The sequence below is a fragment of the Alligator mississippiensis genome, chromosome 1 (assembly GCF_030867095.1).
Source record: "Alligator mississippiensis isolate rAllMis1 chromosome 1, rAllMis1, whole genome shotgun sequence".
Taxonomy (NCBI): Eukaryota; Metazoa; Chordata; order Crocodylia; family Alligatoridae; genus Alligator; species Alligator mississippiensis.
The window spans coordinates 71,792,773-71,808,778 of record NC_081824.1 but is presented as its reverse complement, the minus strand read 5'-3'; the positions used below and the strand labels follow the sequence as shown (position 1 = coordinate 71,808,778).

Below are 16,006 nucleotides of genomic sequence, written 5' to 3'. Positions count from 1 at the left end.
TGTTGGGGTCTGTATTACTGTGTTGTTACTGATCGTATTTCATAGTTTCATAGTAGCTAGGACCAGGAGGGACCTAATCAGATCATCTAGCCTGACCCCCTGCCACAGGCAGGAATGAATGCTGGGTTCACAAGACCCCGGATAGGTGATCATCTAACCTCTTTTTGAATTTGCCCAAGGTAGGGGCGAGGACCACTTCCCTAGGAAGTTGGTTCCAGATTCTGGCCACTCTAACTGTAAAATATTGCCTTCTGATCTCTAACCTAAACCTATTCTCCATCAGCTCATTACCATTGTTCCTCGTCACCCCAGGTGGTGCTGGGGAGAAAAGGGCTCTACCTATTTGCTGTTGATCTCCCCCGATGAGTTTGTAGGCAGCCACCAGGTCCCCCCTCAGCCTTCTCTTGCTGAGGCTGAACAGGTTCAGGTCCCTCAGTCTCTCCTCATAGGGCATGTTCTGCTGCCCTCGCATCAAGCATATAGCCCTCCTCTGAACCCTCTCCAGGCTGGCCACATCCCTTTTGAAGTGCGGCGCCCAGTACTGGATGCAGTACTCCAACTGCGGCCTGACCAAAGTCGCATAGAGCGGGGGTATAACCTCTCTAGACCAGCTTGAGATGCACCTTTGGATGCATGACAAGTTATGGCTGGTCTTGCTGGCTGCGGTCTGGCATTGGTGGCTCATGTTCATCTTGGAGTCAATAATGACTCCAAGATCCCGTTCCGCCTCTGTGCTTTCAAGAGGGGAATTCCCCAGCCTGTATGTATTCTGTGGATTCCTTCTCCCAAGGTGCAGCACCCTGCATTTGTCTATGTTGAACCCCATCCTAGTCTCATCTGCCCACTTTTGTAGTCTGTCTAAATCTAGTTGCAGCTTCTCTCTTCCTTCAAGTGTGTCCACCTCGCCCCACATCTTAGTGTCATCAGCAAACTTGGACAACGTGCTTTCAACCCCCTCGTCCAAGTTGCAGATGAAGATGTTAAACAGTGAAGGCCCGAGGACTGAGCCCTGGGGGACCCCACTGCTCACATCTCACTAGGTTGTGTACGACTCGTCCACCACTACACTCTGGGTGCACCCCATCAACAAGTTTTTTACCCATCCAACTGTGGAGGCATCAATGCCACAGTCGCCTAATTTATTGATGAGAAGGGTGAGAGTCGCCTAATTTATTGATGAGAAGGGTGAGAGTCGCCTAATGAGTATCAAAGGCCTTCTTAAAGTCTAGAAAGACTATGTCCACTGAATATTTGATGTTCTTGTGTAACTGTTAAGAGCAGTTGTAACATAACAGGTTGTAACATTAGTAGAATACCAATGACATGATGCTCTGTGTCCCTTTCACTCATCTAGACAGCACCATCTACAATTATTGCCTTGCATTTAAGAAATAATGAACCATCTGTTCTCGTTTAGGTTAAGGTGTATCCAGGAAAAATGAAGTCATTCTAAATGAAAACAGAAAACATTTCAAGGAACTGGCAAATGTCATGATTCCCTCCTGAGCTGAAGGCATCCATCTTACTGTAGCCAAGAAAAATGAGGCCTTGAGTTATGTTAATCCAGATACTCAGATTGATGATGGCCGTAAAAAGTTTTATTTTCCATTGTAAAGAGCCTCCACCCAATCCTCCTTGGCAAAGATGTGGCTACTGCAGTTCCTTGTTTGTACCACCTGCAGCCAGAGCTATTGGAATTCTTTCTACTTGGGACTGAGCTACAATATTCAAAGTTGTAGCTTTAAAGCATAACAGCCCCACACAGAAAAAAGCCTTTAAATGAAAGACAGCATGTTCTCAAGCACTATCCATACAACATTTATGAGAGTAATTTAGCTCGCCTTTTAGCAGGAGGCACGTTGTTTCACTGCTGGGCATTCTGTAATTACATTGTACCCTGGAACTATGCCAGTAATTTTGCATGGTGTAGATATTAATGAACAGTTGCAACAGGCGTTAGCCAATGCAGGAGCTCAGCTTCTGTGCTTCTGTTCTGTTGTAGAATCTGAGTACCATAGCTTCTGAATAAAAACAGTGTAAGTTCTGCTCTTGTACCTGAACCTGGCAAAAATGATTCTGTAAATTTAAAACATAAATACAAGGAAATAAAATATGAAAAGGAAGGTCTCTTCAGTTCTGTTTCAGGGTTTCCTCTTGTTTGCCCATATGCTTCTGTACAACATTCCTGACCTCCCTCCATGCTTATACCCATGAACAGATTTTATTCCAAGTGAGAAGCTTCAAAGCAGAGGATTTAACAACATTGGAAATGTACCCAAATGAACAGCCAGCTTTTACTGTATCACTGCTTCCACAGAGTGGGAAAGATGGGAAGAGAATTCCCCTGAAATACAAATTCATTATTGTGAATAGACAACCCACAGTCTTTTATACTGTTGCCACACCTGGAACATTTTGGATTGCTTGGTGGGAAGGGGGGTAGGGTTTATTCTGTCAAAATCCTAAGTCCTCTCTCTTTCCATCTTATGAAAGACCTCATTTTAAATAGCAAGCCCTATTTCCAAAACACCTAAGATGATTATGGAGGATGTAGTTCTTCCTACCACGGTTGGTAGCTGGGGAAATATATCCACACAAATCTGTGTGGCCTGCTGCCCCTGAACTTCTGCAGTCTTGTAAGCCAAGTGTTCTGTTAAAGCAGTTTTTGGTGAAGCAGGTCCAGCTCCAGTATCCCCTTCCCTGCCTGCATCTGGACCTAGATGGTAATGAAAAACAGATATGGGGGGAAGCTATGAGATGAAGATGGTCCCTTTGGAGAGATTTTTCTTGCAACAGCTTTGCTCTGTGCAGCACCATTTCTGAGTTCAAGAAACAATGCTGGAAGAGGATTGTTTTGCAGAGCTTCGATGACTGACTGTGGTTTCCAAACATGAGAATAAATTATATTTGTTATTTCTGAAGTGTGGCCCAGAGTCACAAGAGGCAGCACACCGATACGAGAGCACCCTTATCTCATACAAATGAATGGCCAGTACTATCTGGATGCTTGTCATCTCCTACCTGCTACCGCTTGGTTAAACAATTTTGTGAGGATTAATTGTTTAGTCTGTAGTGATGGAAATCTGCATCACAACTGAAAAGGTCCTCTGTGTGTGCATGTGTTGTATAAGATAAGGAGTTTATTGATGAGTTTGCATGTGGGTTCCCCAGTTGTATAGAAACTACTCACATATTCTGTCTTCTACAGTGTGCCTTGGTATTCATAAATAGAAAGGGGTATACTTCTCTTGTACTCCCTGGTCTGGTTAACCACTGCATTAGATTCAGGGATTTTGATGTGGTCTGGTCTGGAAAAAGTTCTTCATAATCCTAGAATTTTCAGGAAACTGCTTTCTTTAGTCTTTTTTTCTAGAACTTTAGTCTTTTTCTCTAGGACTCTCAATTTTGCCAAACACTGTTCAGTGATTAATGGTGACTTCCTGGACAGTCTGGTGTTGCCAAACCAGTTTAGCTACAAAAGTAACAAGCAGTTGTGATTTGTTGTTCCATTTCCATTGTTTCAAAGAGGCCCCTATTTTATTTCACTGTTTCTGAGAGATCATATCGTGAGCATGTTCCCAGGCTAGCAGAGACCTTGGAGATAAGTCCCTTCCTCCTGTGATTATTGATATAGCCATCCAAAATCTTGACAGATGAAAGGAGATGTGACAAAGTCAGTCGGTCAGTGGTGCTTGACAGTGGTGTGGGAGAGTGGCAAACCTTCCCACAGTGAATACAGGTCCATTCATCATATGGAGGTTGAAGCATACTCTGCTTCCTGGATTGCCTGTGGGCCTCTGCCTGGGCTCTCTGATGGTTCTCTGCAGTAACTGCAGCAGCCTTGATCTAGGTTCTCCAGACTGAGCGGTTGTGGGCAGGGTTCTCTCAGTTGTCAGTGGGAATGCTGAATTTTTTGAGACCTTGCTTGTTGCTGTATTGGAGCTTTGGCCTTTCTCTTCATCATGAGCAGTTCTTGAGTTCATCTGCTGAAGGCTTTGCTCTATGGCCATCTTGAGGCATGCGCTCCACATGTCCCAGCCAACAAAGCCTGTGAGCATCCAGGATAGGCTTCATAAACTGTAGACTGGTCCTCTCAAGAATCTCATTGGTGATCTGTTGGTCTCAAGTGACTTCAAGGATTTTTCTGAGACTGAAGGTGGAAGCTTTTCAGTCTCCACTTCTGCTTGGAGGACGTGACCCAACTTTCACAGCCATAAAGGAGGGTACTGAGGACACAAGACTGACAGACGAACACCTTTGTGTTCAGGGTTAGCAGCTTGTTCCAGACATGAGGTAAACTTGTCAAAGGTGACAGAGGTGTTGCTGATTCTCACATCAAGATCTCTATCAAGGCTAAGTGAGCTGGTAAGAGCTGAGTTGAGAAAGCACAAGTGATCTACACTGGAGCTTTGTTATTGACATAGATTTTGGGTGGGATGTTGGTGCCCTGCAACGTGACAGATGTTTTCCTGATTGCCATGCCAAACTTGCTGTATACATCAGAGGACTTGTTCATCGTGATCTGCAATTCATCAGGTGAGTTAGAGACAAATGCAACATCATCTATGAAGAGCAGATCCCAAATAGAGAGCTGGGTGACATGTCTTTTGTTCTGGAATTGTTTCATGTTGAACAAGCTGATTTGGTTAGTATGCCAGATTGATCATTTCCAAAAGTATATTTGAGAAGGATAGAAAAGAGGTTGCCAGAGCTGGTATGCAGCCTTGTTTCATGCCAGGATAAATGTTAAACTCAGATGATTTTCATTTTTAAGCACGATGGCTACCTTCATTCCATCATAGAACTCCTTGAATAGGGAGAGCACCTTTTGTGGACAGCCAGTTTTTGACAGGATCTTTGTAACCACCGGTGACGTTCACTTGAGCGCTTCGTGCTTTCGGCCATTTGGACTCAGCTGTCTCCTTTTGAGTCGACATTTTGCCTTCCAGTAAGACGGTTTGAAGGGTCCTCTGGGATTCTCACCTGCCATGTCTTGTTGTTACCGGTTATTGCTGGGAGGATATTTTTGAATCCTGCCTCTCTTCGTTCCTTCCTTCGTCTCTCTTGCCTGGACTTCCGTTTTGGGGCTCCGCCTGCCTTATGTCTAGCAAAGATGTTTCTCTTTGACTGAGGCTGAGACAAAGTCTGCCTGCCATGGTAGTGGCCTTAGCCCTTATCTAGTCACAGTCCTGTCTGGACGGCGTACCATCCTGGTTCAGGCCTCGCATCAGCCTAGTTTGCTTTCCTATTCGCCCTGGGATGCCTTACTCCCAGGCAACTCTCCTCCCAATGGCTACTTATAGCTTCAGACTCTCCTCCCAGGTTCACCGCTGCCCCAGTCTACACCAGCTGCATCCTTGATCTATGGTCTCGTCAAAGGTAAGGATTCAGGCTCTGCCAAGCCAGCTTTATCAGGGCATTCCCCCTCCTGGGGTTGCTACCACTTGCCCCTGTTGGGACTGTCATTCACTACCAGCTGCTTCAGGCCTTCCGGAGGACTCGCTTCTGGTCCTCCTCAGATGCTGGCTGGAGGGGTTTTTATTCCCCCCTCCGAGGGCTGGCTGAAAAACCGGCGTCGCCATACAGCCATAAAGCGTGCCCATGCTGGTGCGGCTGAACATGCCGGCTTTTCTGTGGCTGCTTCTGCTCTCTTCCCTCCGGTCTTGGCGTGGCTTGTGTTCCTTCAGCGGCCTCTCTCCTGCCTCGCCTTTTGATCTTCGGTGATGTCCTGCCATCTCTGCATCCCTCTCGCTCTCGGTTGAGAGGTAGATCTTGGTTTGTGGCAGCGTCCCCACCACAGTCATGGGTATGCCATTCCTGCTAAGTGTTGAAGGATTTTTGTAGGTCAGTGATTGCTACATAGATGGGTGCCTGTTTTTCACAGCTTTTTTCTTGCAACAGAGGCAGAGTGAAGGACATGGCAGTTGTGGAGTGTCCAGTTCTGAACCTACAGGGGCTCTCAGAGTAGATGATCTCAGCTAGAGTTTGGAGTCTTTTCAGCAGGACCCTTGCAAGCACGTTGCTGATCATGTTGAGCAGAGATAGCCTTTGGTAGCTGCTGCAGTCTGCTCCATACCCTTTATTTTTGTATAGAGTAATTATCTTTGCCTCTTTCAAATTCTGGGGTTATGTGGCTTTCTTCCCAGCAAGCACAGAGAAGTGCAACATGTTAGCTTTCTCCCCCTGCCCTTAGGAGTTCCAGAGATATCTGATCAGTGCATGTTGCTTTCCCAGGTGCAGTCTCTTTGATAGTTTTCTCTACATCTTCAAGAGTTGGTGTTTGGTCCTGCTTCTGCATTGTTGGAATCTGGGGAATGGGCACTTAAGGCAGTATCGCAGATAATGGTATCCTTTGTTAATACTCAGCCCATAAGTCAAGTTCTTTTTGCTTGCCAATCAGGATGGTACCATCTCTTGCATTCAAGTTTGCAGTCTTTTTACAAGTTGGACCCAAGTATCTCTTTGATTCCATCATAGGTACCATAAAGGTTCAAAGCAGTTCTGAATCTTTTTGCATGGGTCTTGCCAATACTTCTGGGCACATTCTCAGGTGGCTTTTTGGATCACAGCCTTAGCTTCTTTGAACTTGAGATTTCTAGACTTAGTTGGTTGTTGAAGTAGAGTTAAGAGAGCTTGCCTTTTCTTTTTTGTGAGTGGGACCAGCAGACATTCACATGCTGAGAACCAGTCAGGTTGTTTTTTCCTTGTTGTTCCAAAGACATCCTTGGCAGTAGCCAGTGTCTTGTTCTTGAAATTTTCCCACAAGGTGTCAGAGTATTGATGTGATTGATGGGTTAAACCTCTGACTAACCGAGCAGAATTATAGGGAGTTGGTTAGCAAGTAGTATGTGGATTGGCTGCTGTATTATGCTTCATTTTACACTCTTGGAGTATGGTTGTGGGGCGGGGGAGGAGGGGAGTACCTGTTTAATAATTTTAGCAGGGCATTAGGTGCCCTGTGTTGAGGGTGAAATCTTGGGAATTATACTATTCCATGAATACACTTCTGCTTTCAGTTGGAAAATACATCTCTAATCTGTGTGGCAAAGCTTCTCAGATGATGCCTGTTTGCAGTGCCAGGAATGGAACTACCAGAGATTCAGCATACTGGAAGGGAACAGATACTTATTCAGAAACCAAGGAAAATATAGCTGTGCCTTGTAATATTTGTGCCCTCATCTGAACACTTTCTACACTGGAAGTTGCATATTTTAGCCTTTGTGGACCAGCTAAACATTCCTGGTATCAACACTACCCTTTTTTAATTTGTAATGAGCTTTGAGGCATTTGTAGCAGGTGGTGATGTTTAGTGCATTTGAATTTGTGGTGGATAATGCAGGTAGGTGGTTTATTCCGAATTTGTAAACAACATTAATAAGGGATTTGCAGATAAAAACCTCTGCAAATTGTTTGTTAAAGCCATTTTTATATTTTTTATAAAATTTATAGCATCTTGATATAAGATGCAAGTGAAAAGCCATACACACTTGAACTGATTTTCTGTCTTAGTACCTTGTATAGTCAAACTGCAGTGTGTGCATATTGCATAACTGTACAAGGCTTAATAAATACATATCTACATTGTGAAATTTTTCTTGACGCCCCAACAGCTGACTTGGCAAGCAGTGTGAGAGGAAGCTTGGCACAGAGCTTAAGTTGTGGGGTCAGGTTGTTCAGCAGTGAAGTAGCAGTGGTTGAAAGGGAAAGGTGGTAGAAACAGTGCGGGGTCTGCTCCATTTTGGGGTCTCTGGTGCGCCAGCTGGAGGAGCTCCAGGCCACAGTCCAGAGACTGCGTGCCATCAGGGACTGCGAGCAGGAGATAGACTCCTACTGCCAGGCCCTTCTCCCCCGGGAGGCAGAGGGTAGATCACAGTCTCCCTCCATGCCAAAGGAGGACTCTGGGACCTCCTGCTGTGTCCAGCCAGGGGCATGGACCAAGGTGGTCAAGGGCCCTAAGGCCCTCTGCACCAAGGCCCCTGCCCCGCCAGAGCTGAGCAACAGGTACGCACCTCTTGCTGCCCCAGCAGAACCTGCTGAGTTGCTGGCCCCCACAGGCAACATGGGCCTAACTGCACCTACTGCCCCTGCTCTCCCCAAGACAAAACTTAAGGTGTTTGTTGTGGGAGACTCCCTCCTGAGGGGGACGGAGGGGCCAATCTGCCACCCCGACCCCTTAGCCCAGCAAGTCTGCTGCTTCCCAGGGGACCGCATCCGGGACATTGCGGAGAGGATCCCCAAGCTCCTCAAACCCACAGAACACTATCCCATGCTCCTTATTCATGTGGGCACCAATGACACGGCTCGGAGCACTCCCAGCCAGGTCATGAGGCGCTACAGGGATTTGGGAGCGGGGCTAAAGGGTCTGGGGGCACAGGTGGTGTTCTCATCGATCCTCCCAGTCTCAGGCTATGGGCTGAGAAGGGACAGGAGGATCTATGTGGTCAACCAAAGACTGCAGTGCTGGTGTCGTCAGGAAGGCTTTGGCTTTCATGACCACAGCCCGCTCTTTGGCGAGAGAGGCAGCGAGCTGCTGGGAAGAGATGGTCTCCACCTTCTCCCCTAGGGAGGAGGCTCTTCTCAGCCAGACTGGCTGACCTGCTCCACCGGGCTTTAAACTAAGCCCGTTGGGGGACGGGGGGACTACCACCACTGCTGGCCCGCTGAGCAATCCTTGCAAAGCCAGCGGATCACGGCACTCAAGGGAGCCCACCCCAGCCCTGGTAAAATCTGTGAGCAAGGAAGGAGCCCCCCAGGGGGCACTTGCCTGCCTGTACACTAATACCAGGAGCCTGGGGAATAAGCAGGAGGAACTCATCCTCCTGCTCAGTGCAAACAATTACGATGTCATAGGGATCACAGAGACCTGGTGGGACTCCACCCATGACTGGACCACGGGGATAGATGGCTATACCCTGTACAGGAGGGATCGTGTAGAGAAAAGGGGCGGGGGTGTAGCTCTCTATGTTAAGGAAAGCTACGCGTCCCTGCAAGCCAATATTGGCGACCAGGGTGGACGGCTGGAGACCCTCTGGGTTACAATTCGTGGGGAACACGGCACAGGGGACACACTGGTGAGAGTCTATTACAGACCTCCCACCCAAAGTCCTGAGCTTGACCAGGAGTTTTCCCAGGAACTGGCTGAGGCAGCTTGCTCCAGGACCATGGTTGTCATGGGTGACTTCAATTACCCAGACATCTCATGGGAGGATCGCTCAGCAAAATCTGAGCGGTCGCAGAGCTTCCTCTCATGCGTGGATGACCTCTACCTGACTCAAGAAGTCTATGGGCCAACGAGAGGCAAAGCGCTGCTCGACCTGGTACTGGCTACTGGGGATGACCTAGTCGGCGACCTAGTGATCGATGGGAAGCTGGGTGACAGCGACCACGAGCTGATCACCTTCACCATCCGCCGAAAAGCTGGCAAGTCAGTCAGCAACGCGGAAGTCCTTGACTTGAGGAAAGCCGACTTTGACAAGCTCAGGAGGCTTGTCAGTGAGGCCCTAAGGGACTGTGACCACAGGGAGAGGGGAGTTCAAGAAGAGTGGTTGCTCCTCAAGGGAGCGATCCTCAATGCACAAACTAAGTCTATTCCATCTCGGAGGAAAGGCAGCAAGAGGGCACAGCAGCCCCCCTGGCTCTCCTGGGACCTAGCAGACCTCCTGAGGCTAAAAAGAAAGGCCTACAAAGGATGGAGGATGGGAGTCACCTCCAAGGAGGATTATTCTGCACTGGTCCAGTCCTGTAGGGAGCTGACCAGGAAAGCCAAGGCTGCAACTGAACTCCAGCTAGCTTTGAGCATCAAGGACAATAAAAAGTCCTTTTTCAGATATGTGGGGAGCCGGAGGAAAAGCAGGGGCAACGTTGGACCCCTGCTGAACCAGATGGGGCAACTAACACCCAGGAAAAAGCCATCCTATTAAATAGGTACTTTGCGTCAGTCTTTCATCAGCCCCATGGGACGCCCATGCCCGCTACAGGGCCGGGAAGTCCGGGTGAGGGTGATCCCCTGCCCTCCATTAATGCTGACTTTGTGAAGGAACATCTTGAGAAGCTGGATACCTTCAAGTCAGCCGGCCCTGACAATCTTCACCCCAGGGTACTCAAGGAGCTGGCGAGCATCATAGCCCAGCCTCTAGCGCAGATCTTTGAAAACTCTTGGCGCTCTGGTGTAGTGCCCGAAGACTGGAAGAAGGCCAACGTGGTGCCTATCTTCAAGAAAGGGAGGAAAGTGGATCCGGCTAACTATAGGCCCATCAGCCTGACTTCTATCCCGGGGAAGATCTTAGAAAAGTTTATTAAGGAGGCCATCCTTAATGGACTGGCTGACGCCAACATCTTAAGGGATAGCCAGCATGGGTTTGTTGCGGGTAGGTCTTGCTTGACCAATCTCATTTCCTTCTACGACCAGGTGACCTATCACCTGGACAAGGGAGATGAGATTGATGTCATATATCTTGACTTCAGAAAAGCCTTCGATCTGGTGTCCCATGATCGTCTCTTGGAGAAACTGGCCAATTGTCGCCTTGGGTCCTCCACGATCCACTGGCTGGAAAATTGGCTCCGGGGTCGGACCCAGAGGGTAGTAATTGATGGAAGTCACTCATCGTGGTGTCCTGTGACCAGTGGGGTCCCCCAGGGCTCTGTCCTTGGACCCATACTGTTCAACATCTTCATTAATGATGTGGACACTGGAGTCAGAAGCGGACTAGCCAAGTTCGCAGATGACACCAAACTTTGGGGCAAAGCATCCACACCAGAAGACAGGTGGATGATGCAGGCTGACTTGGACAGGCTCAGCAAGTGGGCGGACAAGAATCTGATGGTGTTCAACGCCGATAAATGCAAGGTTCTCCACCTTGGGAAGAAAAACCCGCAGCATCCTTATAGGCTCGGCAGTGCTATGTTGGCTAGCACTATGGAAGAAAGAGACTTGGGGGTCATCATTGACCACAAGATGAACATGAGCCTGCAATGCGATGCTACGGCTAGTAAAGCGACCAAAACGCTGGCTTGCATCCATAGATGCTTCTCAAGCAAATCCCGGGACGTCTTTCTCCCCCTGTACTCGGCCTTAGCGAGGCTGCAGCTGGAGTACTGCATCCAGTTTTGGGCTCCACAATTCAAAAAGGATGTGGAGAAGCTTGAGAGAGTCCAGAGAAGAGCCACGCTCATGATCAGAGGTCAGGGAAGCAGACCCTACGATGACAGGCTGAGAGCCCTGCGGCTCTTTAGCCTGGAAAAGCGCAGGCTCAGGGGTGATCTGATGGCCACCTATAAGGTTATCAGGGGTGACCACCAGTATCTGGGGGAACGTTTGTTCACCAGAGCGCCCCAAGGGATAACAAGGTTGAATGGTCACAAACTACTACAAGATCGTTTCAGGCTGGACATAAGGAAGAATTTCTTTACTGTCCGAGCCCCCAAGGGCTGGAACAGCCTGCCACCGGAGGTTGTTCAAGCACCTTCACTGAACACCTTCAAGATGAAACTGGATGCTTATCTTGCTGGGCTCCTATGACCCCAGCTGACTTCCTGCCCTTTGGGCGGGGGGCTGGACTCGATGATCTTCCGAGGTCCCTTCCAGCCCTAATGTCTATGAAATCTATGAAACTACCCCAAAACGTATCTTTAGATGTACCCTTAAAATCTGTCTGTCTCTTCTATCTCTGTTTAATTTAAGTAGATTGCCAAGTTTTTAATTGTTTTCGGAGGATTACTGTATTTTCCTCTTTTAGCCTCCATCTGCTTTTCTTTCTTCATAGAGTCATAGATTGTGCTTAATAGACTTTAGAACTAGAAGGGACCTCGTACGATCATTGGGTCCAGCCCACTGCCCAAAGGGCAGGAAGTCAGCTAGGGTCAAAGGATCCCAGCAAGATAAGCATCTAAATGTTCCTGAAAAGTGTCCAGAGCAGGTGCTTGCAGTTTTTCTTTATGACCAGTCAAAAACGGTGTTGCAGGAGTTTGTGACTGTTGGACCTTGTCATCCCTTGGGGTGCTCTGGTAAACAGGCATTTCCCCAGATCCTGATGCACACCCCTTATGTACTTATAGGCTGCCAACAAGTTGCCCCTAAGCCTGCGCTTGTCCAGGCTGAAGAGTGCTGTAGCTCGCAGCCTCTCTTCATAAGGCCTATTCTCTTGCCCTCTGATCATGCATGTGATTCTCCTCTTGACTATTTCAAACTTCTCCATGTCCTTTCTGAATTGTGGATCCCAGAATTGGATGCAGTACTCCAGCTGCAGCCTCACCAAGGCCAAGTACAGCGGGAGGATGACATCCTGGGTCTTACTTGAGATGTATCGGTAGAAGCAAGCCAGAGTTTTGTTTGCTTTCCTGGCTGCGGTATTGTATTGGTGGCTCATGTTCATCCTGTGGTCTATCATGACCCCCAAGTCTCTTTTGGTTATGGTGCTGGTGAGTGTAGCATTACCGAGCCTATAAGTGTGATGTGGTTTTTTTTTCCCCTGAGGTGGAGCACCTTGCATTTCTCCGGATTGAATGCCATCAGGTTTTCATCCGCCCACCTTCCTTGTATTGTATTTGTATTCCATCACGCTCATCCCCATGCTTTTGAAGTAAGCTTGTTACATAACTGTTATGCTTTGGCATTTCAACACCCATGGAATTTTAAAGGCAGGTTAATTTCTCTGAACCAGAATATAATGAAAGTTCACATGCTTGAAAATAAGATAAGTTTTCCCTGATATGAAAAATAAAGGATGAACTTTATTGGTACAGGAGTGAAAATGTTTAGTTTAGGAGACAAGTAGTGTGTCTGTTCTTGAAACATTTGCAAAGGAATTTGGTTACAGATTATACAAGTATTACACACATTGGCATTCCATACTATTTAAATGTTGGCAAGAGCTTGGTGACTAACAAGTTTACAGTGATCTATTTATTTATTTTGGAATTTTCAGATCATTATGAGGATAATTGCATTTTAAAAATATAAACAACATCGCCTCCTGGCATATTAAATCTATTTAATTTAGCAAATATGTCCTTTAACTCAGTAGCTACCTAGCATTTACATTTAAAAGCACTGTAGTAGATGGAAAGAGTAATTCTGAGAATTAAGGGGTAAGCTTTTTCCAGCTCTTTACTTTGGGTTTCTCTGTAAGGCCTCAGTTCAGCCAAGCACCCAAGAACATTCTTGACTTTCAGTACATAAGAAGACCCACTGAAATGTTCTGCTGCATTCAGGTCTAAAATTGCAACATGTTCACAGAGGTAAAACCAAAGGCAAGCAAAGCCAGTGACTTGGTGGTTTCTTTCATTAGTGCCTTGTGTATAACTTGTTTTTTATTTTCCAGTCTTGATCTTCTGCTCAAACATAGGCTATAATATTTCCAAAGCATATGAAAAACCTGTGCTGTTCTGAATGAGTTAGTCTCTAAGGTGCCACCTTTCCCTGCCCTGCTTTCTGCTTGGTTTAGGATGGTGATGGATGGAAGGTTGGACTGGGAAGAAAAGGGTTTTTTTGTCATAGTTCAAAAGCAGTCTTTCTGGTCTATTACTTTGGTTGAATAATTCCAAAGAGTTTTTATTCAGTTGCAAGATTGTGGCCACTGACATGGGGACCCTGGTTTAAGGGGAAGGGAGCATACCCAGGGTATGTGACATTTCCTGAAGGAGAGAGAACGCAGTGAGTCAAGGACCAGAGTAATGTTTCAAATGTCTTGTTATAATAGATGCCACTTTTTCTGGCCTTGAACTATAAAAAAATTTGGTATCATATGGATGGGCAGGGTCACAAGCAGATATTATTCATTATGGCTAGTTGTATTGCTCATGTTTTCCTGGTGTTGATAAGAAGCATTAAAGAAAGATATAGTCTCTCATTTAGAATCAGTCATTTGTGAATCATGAATTTATTCTACAGTGTTGGCTTCTAAAGTCTTACTTCTGCAAGGGGATGAGTGTTTCTTCTGAGTTTTATGATAACATAACTGAATTGAGGGTACCCAGTATGGCACAGGGTCAATCCCACAATCATTGCTCATAGGCTTTGCTGGCTATCTGGAGCATGTTGTGTTAGTACTTATCTAAAGATTTTGACCAACGATTTTTGTTGAAAATCTGACAGTTTCATCAATAGCCCAGCACCCTCCCTGGGTGCCATTTGGATTCTGTTTCTTTGCCTAGTCTGCTGTTTCGCTTTCTGCTTCCTATTCTGTGCTCCTTGCCTAGTCTCCTGTTTTCTGCTTCTTGTCCTGTGTTCCCTGTCTGCTCTCCTGCTTTGCTTTCTGTTTCCTGCCTTATCTGCTTCTGTGCTGCTGTCCCCTCCCTAGTCTGCCAAATACCACTTGAGGCAATCGTTCTGCAGGTTGGCAGCCCTGATCTAGGACATTCAAATACTTATCTAATGTTTATTTTCTTCAGAGATAGGTACACAGCTGTCCTGAATATTTTAATCTCCTTGTATGCTATATCAACATTAGCTCCCTGGCTTTGTATCTTTGGTCCATTTTGCCAGTAAGATCTATATCATCACCTGAATCTCTGCTGCAAGGATCCTGGACTTCAGAGAAGCACTTTGACTCACTCAGGGAACTGATGGGCAGGATCCCCTGGGAGGCCAGTCTGAGGAGGAAAACGTCCAGGACAGTTGGTTGTATTTTACAGAAACCTTAATGAGGGCACAGGAATGAACCATCCTGATCTGCAGGAAGACTAGCTAGTACAGCAGATGACCAGCTTGGCTTGGCAGGGAACTTTTCAGTGAGCTATCACACAAAAAGGAAGCTTACAAGAAGTGGAAACTTGGACAAACAACTAGGGAGACATATAAGAGTATTGCTCAGGCATGCTGGGATAAAAATCAGAAGACCAAAGTGCAATTGGAGTTGTAGCTAGCATGGGAGGCAAATGGTAATTATAAGGGTTTCTAAAAGTATGTCAGCAACAAGAGGAAGATTAGGGAAAGTGTGGGCCCCTTACTAAATGGGGGAGGCAGCTTAGTGACAGACAATAAAGAAAAGGCTGAAGTACTCAATGCCTTTTTCACCTCAGTCTTCACATATATGTAAAGAAAGCAAGTAAGGAAGAGTGTAAAGAGTGTTAGAAACCAGTAAGAAATTATTTAACCATCTAAGAACCAGGACGTCTGCCACAGGATCATTGACTCTGCTAGACAGCTGGGAGAAGGGAACGATTAAGAGGATAAAGATATTCCATATCGGGTGATTGCCTCAGTTTTCCCCCCCTCAGGTGCTCTTTGTGGGTACTGTAAAAGATTCAGCTGTTGAAAGAGAAGATATTGGAACAATAATTTATCAGCTTTTGATAATATGCTTCAAGAAAGCTGAAGGAACTAACAAAAAATATTAATATTTGTAGCAGGGCACTAAGGTGCCTGCTTCTGAGAGAGCCGGGAAGACTCCTCAGGTGCCGGTTGCTGAGGCAACTAGAGGGAGCTAATGATTTGCACCTGCCTAGCCATCTGACAAGCAGGGGCAGGGCCTGGCTCCTATATAAACCCCAGGCAGGAGGCCAGGCGGCAGTTCCCTACCAGCAGCCAAGGAGGAGGGAGCTCTCAGCCATGTTACAAAGGAGAGGCCTGATGGAGGAGCTGCATCTGATACTGCAGAGAGAGAGAAAGGATCCTTGGTAGGATTGAACGTTGTTATGGCCGGGTGGCTTCTGTTTATGTTGTAGCCAAGAGGCTTGTGTTTGTGTTTGCTATTTGTTACACCGGTGGTTTGGGTGAGGCTATTAGGGGTTGGAGGAGGCCTCATAGGGGACTCACAGAGGTATGGGGGCCCCAGTGCCAGTGAGGGCGCAGCCGTCGGGGTGCACAGACCCCAGCCCCAGAGAAGGGGGCATTGCTGAGAAGCCCCAGAGAAGGGGGCATTGCTGACAAGCCCCAGAGAGAGGGGCGGCGTTATGGAGAAGACCCCGGAGAGAGGGCAGCGTTATGGAGAAGGCCCCGGAGAGAGGGTGCGGAAAGAGAGAGAGAGACGGGACTGTGGAGAGCCCGAGCGCCAGAGAGGACATGGAG

The 16,006-nt window shown here is 47.1% G+C and overlaps 1 protein-coding gene across 3 annotated transcripts in view; it reads left to right on the top strand.

The window, feature by feature from the left end:
• UBE3D (ubiquitin protein ligase E3D) overlaps nucleotides 1-16,006 on the top strand; it is a 179,159-nt gene that overhangs the window by 88,797 nt on the left and 74,356 nt on the right. Inside the window, exon 9 of one of the 3 annotated variants that reach the window (XM_019496826.2) lies at nucleotides 1,418-2,106. The exons of the other annotated variants lie outside the window; for them this stretch is intronic. Coding sequence (XP_019352371.1) covers nucleotides 1,418-1,442 — 25 coding nt within the window. The 3' untranslated portion in view covers nucleotides 1,443-2,106. Of the gene's footprint in view, nucleotides 1-1,417; nucleotides 2,107-16,006 lie in introns of those variants that run through there. 3 annotated transcript variants of the gene reach the window in all.